We start from the raw sequence: 12,235 nt of genomic DNA on the forward strand, positions 1-12,235 counted from the left end.
AACACATCGCTATCACGGTGTACAAAAAGTCCGTTTTGGAGCCAGAATAGCTGCGACCGATTTTGAGAAGTGCAAAGTTAGGGTGCACAACGATTAGGTCATCTCCCCTATGCATTCATGTATCTATCATTGCATTCGTCATTAGATTTTTAGCTTCTTCCTAAATTGATCTTAAAGAGGAGTATTAGAATAATGATGTAATCACCTTAGTAATTAATTAATCAATCATTAATTACTTAGGTTCCCTATCATTTTATTACTCTTAAACTAAACTTAGGAGTGTTTTTCTACTATTAAATTGAGCTATATTTAAGTCATTGTGTCCCATAGAATAAGATGAAGATACTTACCATGATCTAAGTTAATCCTCATCTAGTGTTTCATTTAAGGTTTTATCTCATTGCTTTTATAAACATTTATTATTGATCATGATTATTATCAAGTTAATCTAAATACAAGATATTTGTGTAAATCAAATCTCTCTTAATGTTACGTAGCACTTAATCATAACTATTTCTCTTCACAAATAATATATATTTTTTTGTAAACTCTAAGATTTAGGTAGTATCAAACTTCAACATGTGACCTCAAGAATCCCTTTGAGCTAGATTTGATAGAAAGCATTGTTATATAAAGAGATGGTCATTGGCCAAAAAAAAAATAAAATAAAATTTGTTATTTTAATCACACATGTTGGAAATACAACCTGAAAAGAACACGATATTTGACTCTTGATTTTCAACTACATTTTTAATTAGTCCATTTTAGAGGAATCTCGCTTAAAAGGGTAAGCAAGTACAAACTTTTATTGGCTTTTTATTCAGATATTTTTGACTTTATTGGATATATTTTATGGGAGGCGGAGTTCGTTGACCTTCGTTTTCCGCGATAGCTTTTTCTTTTTACTTGAAATTTGGTGGTCAAATATTGGGGAAGAGGGCTGGGTTCTATATAAGCAGAGAGTGTGAAAAGAGGAAAGAACCCCGAGTTTGGAGTCATGCCACCTAACAGAGAAGTGAATAACAGTGGCCAGGAGCAGAGCAAAGAGAGTTTGCTTAGCCGAGAGGAGAAGGAGAAGGAATACAGTGATGTGGAGGGACAGCAGGCGCGATGTGGGTGCTGTGTAGGATTGAGGGAATGGGTGATTAAGTGCTGGAATGGTGTGTGCACAGCATTTAGTAAGGCACTGGAATTCGGAAAGAGTGATCCCAGGAAGGTCATATTTTCGGTGAAAATGGGAATGGCGCTGAGCTTGGTGTCGCTCCTGATGTTTATGGAGGAACCCTACAAACAGATTAGTACACATTCTATTTGGGCAATATTGACTGTGGTGGTGGTCTTTGAATTCACTGTAGGTATGTTATGCATGCTCTCTATTTATTGTTTTTGTTTTGGCCGAAGCCCATTTATAGGCAATTGACTTATTTGTTTTGAAGGAAAGTTCCTTGCTAACCCAATTTGTTTAGGGGCTACTTGGTGCAACCCCTTTATGCAGCCCTCAGTTATGGCGGTATTCATTGATGCTATGGATTTTGTTAGGTTTAATTCTAGTTCTTGGCCTTATATAAACATCACCTAGAGGCAATGAGTGACAAATGATGTACTGTTCATGATATTTATGGTAGCGTTAATTGATGCTATGAACTTCTCTGGTTTCAATTCTACCGCGTCATCTTTACAACTATCACTTAGATGCGATGAGTCTCAAATGACATACTTTTTATGATATTTATGAGAATGGCTGTCAAATTCCTCAGCTATGGAGGATATTCTATATTAATATGTCAAATTCCTCAGCGATGGAGGATGTTCTATATTAATATATCACGGCTATCCATCTAATTATTAGGTCTCTCTGTGTTTGAATTTAGATATTTCTTGTCTTTTGACTTAAGGACCATACATTAAAATTGTCTGGTTTCAAAAAAATTGTATGAAACATCCCATCTGTGCACTGGAACTAAACTGTGCTTTAAAGATTTGCGACACATTTCTTGAAAATATTATTTATAGAAATTTTAATTTCACCTTAAATACCTGCTCAATGTTTATGTATAAGGTTGAGTATAAGAAAAACCATCCAAAAAATCTCCAAAACTACACAGGTAAGTCTACATTCTTGTGATTTAAATTTTGACTTGTGAAGTAAAAAGTAACCTACTTTTCAATCTCTCCTTACGTTTTTGTTCTCATTTTGGTGATCCCTTAAACTGTTTTGTAGGGCCCATATACTACTTTCTAAGCTTTTTTCTGAACAACGAACTGATTTCCCACTAGTTTAAGTGTTTATCACATCCCTAAAACTCATCCTAGAAGTTTCAGGTCAAAAATCTAAAAGGACACTTGTTTGTAAAGCAAGGGTGTCTTGGACATGTATTAAGATCCAATGCAGACGTCTAAGCTTATTTTGAAATCCTGAGATTTTAATAATAGTTTTTAACCTAACTCTAAACCCATTGTAAAATCCCTCACCTATAAAATAATCTTGAAATGCAGAATGCCTATTAGGTCGTTTTGAAAGTATAAGGAAAGTCTAAAAATATTCATTCGACACTTTTGGGAACTGCAAGTACTGAGTTTTCTCCTGCAACATTTGTGACAGCATATTGAAGAATCTCCAGAAATAGCTTAGTGCCATCCTCCTCACATCCTCCATGGTGGCATCTCTCCTTGCTTAGGGACATGTTCTATTTTCTCTTCTGTTATCTTTCATATCTTTCACCAATCCTTTTCAGTGGCTTTTTAGGTTTCTTATTCCTTCCCAAATCTGCACACACACCTCCCATATCCTTCCCAAATCAGTCCCTTGTTCTCCACGTCCTATCTATCTCTCAATCACTCTCTCACACACCACATTAGCATAGTTTGTCCCTAATATTTAATCCTTTAGTATCATTGTTAGACAGATCACGTCTCAAAATCTCACTAGGCATCATGCATGATCAAATTTTCATCCAGGGTAAGTTGAAGATTGAAAAATACTAAATAGGGGACTGACTGAGGTATTCTCTTAAGTAACCACACCTTTTCCTTTTATACCCTCTATATATGTAGATATTTGGAGACCAGTAACAGGAGATTGAAGGCACTTTAGAAGGTGACACTAGGAAAAGAAACAAAGCATAGAGGTGTACATGACCTGAAAATTTAGTCTCACCATTTACATAGGCACTTTAGTCGGAACAAAAGAGGCATCTCACAGGAGAGCCTTTGCAGATCTGTCTTCTAGGAGTGCCACTATTCAACTCTAGTGACTTGACTGGGTGCTCAAGAGGGTCAGAACCATTCATCTTCAGTGCAGGTGTCTTCAGGGGTGTCTACAGAGGGCAAGAATACCCATACTCAACACCAGAGTCCTTCAAGGGTGCCCATCCTGCAGAAGCATTAGGGTCAAACATTATAGAGTCTGTTGATCCTCCAGAGCTGGAAATTTCCAGGATTCTTGTTCTAAAGCTGTTCTTCCTAGTTCTCCAGCTAGATCCACTATACAAATATCCAAGGGACATGTTTTCTTATCTCCTATGTTCTACTTAACATTTCCCAGATCCTGCATATAATCTATTTGGAAGTATAAATCTGAGTTTTAGGATATCTTTGATATATTTTTTTTCTCATAGAGTATTTTGTCAGCAAATTTCAAGTATATTAGTGCAAAGGAAGATAGTGCAATCCTAGGTTATATATCCCTCATTTATCAAAGCTAAATTAGCTTAGGGTTTCCAAATTTGTTCTTTCACATGACTAAATTTTTTCTTAGATCATTGACATCCAGTTATTTCTATCCTTGCATTTAAATCAAACCAGTTATATTATCCCTGTTTGTCTTGTCTATGAATTGTACAAGAATTTGTTTATGTCAATGTATTTCAGTCCAATTGTGTACTTTCCCGAATTTAGATCAAACCATTAACATTATATCTGCTTGTCTTGTCAATGGATTGTATTGTATTCTGTTTATGTCAATGTATTTAAGTTTTGATTCTACCTTTTTCCAAATAATTTATGTAATGGTCTACTTGGAATATAAACTTCATCTGCCAAATTCAGGTGCAACGCTGAGTAAGGGATTTAACCGAGGTCTAGGAACACTTACAGCTGGCGGCTTAGCTTTTGGAGTTGCAGAACTAGCAATGTATACTGAAGAGTGGGAGCCTCTGATATTTATCATAAGCATCTTTACTGCAGGTCAGTTGACAATATTTGAAGACTTATAAGTTTGTTGACTCTTGTTCATGATATTCAAAATTTTAGGTGCAACGATTGTATCCTTATACATGCAAATTATTTGTCTCTGACTATGCTACTGGCTGGTTGCTTTCAGGTGCACTTGCCACTTTCGCTAAGCTATATCCAAAGATGATACCTTATGAATATGGGTTTAGAGTGTTCCTGATAACATTTTGTTTCATCTTAGTATCTGGATATAGAACCAGGACATTCATTCACACGGCAATAACACGCTTTCTTCTTATTGTTCTGGGGGCTGCTGTTGCTTTTCTAATTAATGGCTGTATTTACCCAATTTGGGCAGGAGAGGATCTACACAAACTGATTGTGAAAAACTTTATGGGTGTTGCAAATTCCCTTGAAGGTGAGTTATAAACTAATCAATTACAATATGTGCTGCTTAATATTACTGAATTCTTTTATTTCAATGAATTTGATTGTTAGTATTTTATTGCTTGACCTGTCAAATAATTTGTCGTTTGCATTATTTCACTTAATCTGAAAATACCGTTTGTAGGTTGCATGGATGGATACCTTTCAGGACTAGAGATTGAGAGGGTTACATCAAAAATTCTTACATTTCAGGCTGATGATGATCCAGTGTATAAGGCCTATAGATCGGTCATTATTTCTGCATCTCAAGAGGAAACACTGGTAGGCTATATTGATGATCGTTCACCATATTCCTGTCATACTTTACAGTTTTTTTTTTCCCTTGAAAGTATCTGAATTGTTTTAAGTGCTCAGGGAGGCTTTGCAAGCTGGGAGTGGCCTCATGGAAATTATGCAATGATGAAGTATCCCTGGAAAGACTATGTTAAACTGGGAGGAGCTTTAAGACATTGTACATATATGGTTATGGCTTTGCATGGTTGTATACTCTCAGAGATACAGGTTAGTGTTTGAAGATATGAGGTTAAACCTAAAGTTGAAAATTTTTACAACATGACAAAGGGTTCATAATACTGATAGGTGTTGCTTCAACAGTCTTTTTCTGAAATAGATTTTGCTTTCTCCAAACTGATGTCTCTATTGGATCATTTCGTGTTCCATACCATTTGGTAGATTTGATTGTTATCATGAGCAGTTTCTTATTTGTACTAAATTCATCTTATTTGTACCAAATTCAAAACCTAAAGTTGAAAATTTTTACAACATAACAAAGGGTTCATAATACTGATAGGTGTTGCTTCAACAGTCTTTTTCTGAAATAGATTTTGCTTTCTCCAAACTGATGTCTCTATTGGATCATTTCGTGTTCCATACCATTTGGTAGATTTGATTGTTATCATGAGCAGTTTCTTATTTGTACCAAATTCATGGGAGATTTTTTATTTTCCAACAATCCGTTTGCAACATCACGTTAGTTCTTTGCATATTGTCTTATTGTTTTGGACCTTGTACAGATATCTTAGTCTCATTGTTGCCTCCATAAGCAGTGCCATTGTATTTGGTTACAGATCTGTCCAGACTCCAAAAATATGATTGCTAATTGCTGTTAATGGATGTATGTGGAATCAGAGATTTAAATTTCAGTATTCTTTTCTCCTGGCTTGCTTGAACCTGAAATCATTAAATATCTTTGTTGAGAACTGTAAGCATATATTCTTGGGAGCATTGAATTTTTTTCTGACAAATTTTCATAGTAAATTTAAGAACGTTCTATTGCTGTGCATTGCTCTGTTTGCTGATTGCTGGTCTTTCATTTGCATGCAAAATATGGTGAAGATAATTGTTATTCTCTCTAATAATGGGATCTATGAAATGGAAGGTGTTTGGGAGTATGATTTCATATTAATGTGTTTTAGTATCAGTGACTTTATGCATTCCATCGTATAAAATCTGTGCTTCTCTCAGATTTGCAGATTCTCATTTGCTTTCTGCACCATTTAAAATGTGAGACCTTAAATCTATTTGGGATTATGTTTAGGGTCATGACGAGTACTTAGCAGGTTGAATGGTTCTTGTTTACAATATACTCTCTTCATTGCAAAGGCATGCAGATCTTGTTCCTTATGGTAATATTGGGTAAAGTTCTATTCTTTGATGCAAGCGACATAGCTTCTGGACAAATACGCTGCCAAGTTGTGCCATACAACATGTTACATTCACAAAATCTAGTCTGGACCACTGATTATTATAGTCAGTAGTCCAAGAATCCTGCTGTTCTTTATTGTTTTGAAAAATAGAACTTCTGGTACGTTTCTTTTGAAATGATAACAATATTTTTTATCTAATGAAATTCTATTTGAGATCACCGTAGAAGGAGATATTTTGAACCCTGTTGAAGGATGCAATCTTGGGAAGTCATTTGATGTCCAAGTTAGGTTCATATTAGTTTTATCTTCTTTTCTGTATCTATCAAGAAATTTGACTTGAGATTGCATTTGCAGGCTCCTCGTGAACTTCGTCAGATTTTCAGTAATGAACTACGACAAGTGAGTGCTAAAGGTGCAAATGTTTTACGTGCACTGGGCAATAACCTCGATAAAATGATGAAATTGAAGAGTAAAGATATGTTAGATGAAGTTCACACAGCAGCAGAAGAATTGCAGGCAAAGATTGATGCACGCTCTTATCTTCTGGTAAATTCAGAAAGCTGGGTCATTGGGAATAGGGGAACTACTGTACCAAGTCAAAGTGATGAACTGATTGAAGATGAGGGACGTGATCAACTAGGGAATCTTTCACATCAGATGTCAAACAGTAATCACCGGCCTTTTGCTAATGACCATCGGGTTAATGTTCTTTCAAGAAGTTGGCATAGTCATAATTCCAGCTTTGGGTTGACATCGGTCACAGTAGCAAAATCGCCAGAGAAGAAAATGTCCAAGCAACTGTCCTGGCCTTCACCACACTCAACTGACACTGATCACCCAGATTCAGGCACAAGAGAGAGGACCTTAGAGAGTGCAAGTGCACTTTCCTTGGCAACATTTGCCTCACTTTTAATAGAGTTTGTGGCAAGGCTTGATAATTTAGTTAAATCATTTAACGAGCTAAGTTTGAAGGCTAAGTTCAAGGAGCCTGATAGTTGGCCTTCAACTGAAACCAACGGCATCTGTCAAAGGTTGTTAAAAATTTTCAGACTGCGATCATGACTGCTATTGTTAGTTCTTGGCAGCTTTTTCTTAATGCTGGCAAGTTGTGATGTTGCGAAGCAACTACCTAATCAGGAACTAGAATGAAGTAGAAGCCATTAACTGGTCATCTGAAACTAATTAAACATGAAACTAATTACTCAGGAACTAGAATGGAGTAGAAGCCATTAACTGTTAATCTGAAACTAATTAACCATGAAATAACATACTTTTTTTTTCGGATGTTCAAAGACCCAGGAATCCTTCAAATGTAAAATATTAAGGGTGCTGAGAATACAGGCGGAAGGACTACAAGTGACGTATTTATAACTTGTACAGCTGTAAATATTTTGTCATCTTGTAAATCTGCCTTAGCCTTATTTGATTTTGCACTATTATGTTCAAAGGCCCAGGAATTCTCCAAATGTAAATATTAAGGGTGCCGAGAATACAGGTTAAAGGACTAAAAGTAACGTTCTTATAACTTGTACAGCTGTAAATGTTTTGTCATCTTGCAAATCTGCCTTAGCCTTGTTTGATTTTGCACTATTGCAAATTTTATCTATAATATATTTACCTAGCCTTTTATATAAGGGTGAAATTTGCAATTTAGTATTTGGCAGAGGGGTTAAATTTTAAATGTTATATCATATTTATAAAATATATATTTTGTAAGGGTGAAATTTGCATATCCATTTTCCATTTAATTTTGTGTTTATTTTGAGAATGTCTTGATACATATGCATTGACAAATGAGGCAATCTTGTATGAAGTTGGGTTTGTTCCTCTTTCCTTTACCTACTTCTATACATACATATTACCACACATTTAGCTGCTACCTTATTGTTGTGCATCCTCTAATACACTTGTTCTCTTCATACATATATCACACTTGTATATGCCTACTCCATATAATTGTTAGCCCCTTGGATTTGACATATTGAGGGTCATCTCATGGTCACAAGGTTGACCCTATAGTTGTGGAATTGATCTTTCCTTTTAAAAAATTCAAATTCAAAATTTGGCCTATTGGTTCCCTTTATTTTCATACCCTTATCCTTAAGCGCTAAGGCACATGTTTGGTACAATTTGATGCGATGTGTTGTATTTGAAAGCATTAAATATTTATTCTAAGAGAACCAAAATCAACACCATTTGAAACATCCTATCCCAGTCTACAGTATTAAATGAGCAATTTGTAGCGAAACACTCAAATTGGTGTACAAAAAATAATTGCATACACCCTTCCAAGCCTCTTGCCATTTGCCTTCAAATATTTGTATGCATTTTATAGGGTTGACCTAGGAAAACACTTCTCCTTGTGATACAATGACCACCTTTCCAAGGTATTCTTAGATACTATTAACCCTTATATATTAGGAAAGAATGGAGAATATAAAGATTAATTTGATAAATCACAAAGCATAATTCCACATTGCATAGGGTTGAATCTAGATTTAGAGCATGAGCAAAGCATAATTCCACATTGCATAGGGTTGAATCTAGATTTAGAGCATGAATTTGTGATCATGGGCTTGTCTCAGACCTATGGACTCAATCCTTGATAGAGCACGTCCAACATGTCTAGAAGCATTTCACTCAGATCACCTTTTCATATCAATATCAAAGATTATCAATAATTATATTCGAGTTAACCTCATTAGTTGTAGATCTAAGTGGTAGTATCTTTCTTTGTATTTAATTTCTTAAAATAGCTAGTAAAATTGACTAATTTATCAATTCTAATAGAACAACAAAAATTGGGATGTACCAAAAGGTGTAATCCAGTATTATGGGATCACCCATACAAAAATAGACTAACAAGCTACAAGCCAGGTTTCTAGTCGACTTTGTTAAGCCTCTATCTTTAGGATGAGCATGTGGAACTGGGACATCAACGTGGCACGCTAATGTCCTATATGAAGAGTATAGAGACCGTATGAAAGACACAAATGCAATCGTAGGACTAAACAAATGATATTATAATAAACAAGGTAAAACAAGACAAAATGCAAAAAAATGAAGAAAGTGAGAAAAAGGTGGTTGGAAGCTCGCAAGTGGTCCATGATTGAAGCCTCCTGCTAAATGAGCTTCTCTCCTCGATCCAAAAACCTACACACAAGCAAAGAGAAAATGTGCGGGGTTGTGTTTAGAGGCCTACCTCAGTCAAACCCTCATTTCGGTGTTTCCACCTCCATGGACAACCCAAATAGTAGCAATGATTGAAAAATAAAATAATAAAGATAGAAGATAGATAGATAGACAAGATAATGAGTATACTAAATAGAAAAACAATGGATGCAATGCTATGAAATGTGAACAAGAAAGTGAAGATAATTTCCCTTCAACAACCAAGAAGATGGTAGTTGAAGGAGTGAAGTCAAGCACAAAAAAACCTCTTGATGTTGTAACAATGGAGGATAACTAATGCAGGAAGAACCTATGAGAGATATAGAAAATATGCCAAGAGCTTAAAAAATTCACCAAATGATCAAGAGATCCTTGTAAAATCCCAAAATGCATCAGATATAGCCTTCAAAGAGGAGTCCCGATGTTGATGGCCACGGATAGAGGCTTATGAACTCTTTTGGGCGGAGGTGTAATGCTCAAACGATCACCTACGGATTGACATATTCACGGGATGCTAGTGTGGGGTGCAGAGGTCTCTGCAGCACGCTAGAGTCCATTAATCAAATAGTCAATATGTTCGATAAAAGCCAAGTTCTAAGCTAACAAGGCAATCCATGTGGGAAAAAGGACAAATAGGCAACAATGACTTTAATTAGCTTAAAGGAATTGCATGGGGTACAATTTATAACGTTACATTTTGCCCCCACTTTAGCGAGCATGTCTTTGTTGAGAAATGTGAAGCTAAAGTAGAGAGATATTATCGAGATTTGCAAAAGGAAAGCAAAATTCACCAATCGAATGAAGTTGTCCCCAACGAGATGAACTTGAGATTGAGTTAGGTTTTGCTAAGTTGTTTTATCAAAAACACGTTAGCTGTAGACTAATGCGTGAGATGAAAGAGCTATTAGACATAAGATATATAAGATATCGCAATAGAAACAAACCTCACTTAATGGAGGAAAACCCCTATTATGAAAGATACAGGATAAGAACTGCTAAGTGTTAAATTTGGATCAGGTTGATAGCATTTAACACTTCTTAGACAGTAATAAATATCCAATTTGTATTAAGAACTGTCAAGAGAATGATAATGAAAGAGTGCAAACTGTAGATGTAATGACTTTGATCTGACTGCTGAAGAATATTGATTATAGAAGTACGTCGATCTGCTGTTGTATGTATTTTATTCGATCCCCTTGCTGTATGAATTCGAACTACTTATCTTTGAATACGATCTGCTAGAGGATATCTACAGTTTTTTTTATTTTTTTAAGTGAACTTGGACTCTGTGTGTTCATTATATGTATGAAAGGAGATACAATCTCCTTTAAATACCCGCTCTAGTGTCTCTTCACCAAGGGGCGATATTTTTCTCAATCAACACGTTTCATTTACAAGAGGGTTGGTGGACTTCCAAGTCGGCCTCAACGATTATTAATGAAAGTTAACCACTAACTAAATACATATAACAGATCAACAGATCAATATCTAATAATATTTGCTTATATAATGAGACGATGCATGCAATTTTATAAGGTATAAAGAAAAACCAAATATGTAAGGCTTGTAGGAGTACTACCGATGCTACATCATCAACACTCCCTCTTAGCTAGGAAGGACTCTTGCTAGATGTCTACAAAACACATCACCTCATGTTGATCACAATGGCTACACCCATATGTGGAAGGGAAAGATATCACCTCTTTGAGATATCAACCATCATGGCTTATCCATAGATATCACCTCATGCGATATCAACCATTATGGCATATCCATAGATATCACCTCCTGTGATATCAAACATTATGGCATATCCATAGATATCACCTCACGTGATATCCACCATTATGGTTTATCCATAGATATCACCTCATGTGATATCAACCATTATTGTGAGATCGCAATCTCACACTAATGGTGAGATGTACAAGTGTTCATCATTATGAAATCATCACCTCACAATGATATTCACCATGGCTCATCCAAAGGGTAAACACACAGATACTTATCAAATCATCACAAACTCTCTCACATGATGTTGTCATGGCATCACACACATGACATCCACCATGAACAATATCAAAGGGTGTAGATAAGGGCTTTCATCTTAAGTCTCTCTCAAAGAGAAATGCATTAACAAGAGTTTACACTTTAAACATCCTTTGAAGATAAGAATGCATTAGTATATATATAAACAAATATAAACAAATCAATGAAGCTGAGACTCAATCTCAGCTAGGGCTTCATTCTCCACCATACCAAGCTTACCTTGAAAGTACACAAACTTTATTCTGGAGAGAGGATTGGTGAGAATGTTTGTCGTTTTCTTATCAGTACTAATGTATCTCAACTGAATAACATTCCTTTCGATCATGTCTCTAACATAGTGATACTTGATCTCCACATGCCATAGTGATACTGATCACTAGAGAAACCATCTTGACATGGTCCACTCCCTCTGAACCAATATGACCAAGATCCTTGGATATCAATCAAAGCACATCCTCTTAGTTGCTCCCTCTGTCACGGAAGCATCCGTTGCTCACATGGTCCCAATCATGGAAGATATATTTCTTCAAGAGACTCGCATTATCTAGTATGATCCTCATACGACTGGAAGTGCTATATCCAAAGCCACCAGGGATCTACTGTCATAAGATCAAGCCCTAGGCAGGAATATGACCATCCTGAGATTTAGAACAAAATCTCCTTGCAGTACACTCCCTCTCACTGGAAGAGCCTTCTTGTCTCAACTTTCTTCTTAACCCTAGATGCTATCATCACCTACAAAAATGCCT

The 12,235-nt window shown here is 35.9% G+C and overlaps 1 protein-coding gene across 2 annotated transcripts; it reads left to right on the forward strand.

The window, feature by feature from the left end:
- The first annotated feature begins 918 nt into the window (after positions 1–918).
- LOC131066599 (aluminum-activated malate transporter 9) lies at positions 919–7,793 on the forward strand. 2 transcript variants are annotated; one of them, XM_058001415.2, is made up of 6 exons: positions 919–1,355; positions 4,048–4,185; positions 4,322–4,591; positions 4,745–4,881; positions 4,975–5,121; positions 6,621–7,793. In XM_058001415.2, exons 1-6 carry the CDS (start codon positions 998–1,000, stop codon positions 7,326–7,328), a joined length of 1,758 nt encoding a protein of 585 aa, XP_057857398.2. In that variant the 5' UTR covers positions 919–997; the 3' UTR covers positions 7,329–7,793. The 2 variants fall into 2 exon arrangements, with proteins under 2 accessions (XP_057857398.2, XP_057857399.2); XM_058001416.2 differs by having other exon boundaries at positions 4,532–4,591.
- The last annotated feature ends 4,442 nt before the right edge of the window (positions 7,794–12,235 follow it).

The sequence above is a fragment of the Cryptomeria japonica genome, chromosome 10 (genome assembly GCF_030272615.1).
Source record: "Cryptomeria japonica chromosome 10, Sugi_1.0, whole genome shotgun sequence".
Classification (NCBI taxonomy): domain Eukaryota; kingdom Viridiplantae; phylum Streptophyta; class Pinopsida; order Cupressales; family Cupressaceae; genus Cryptomeria; species Cryptomeria japonica.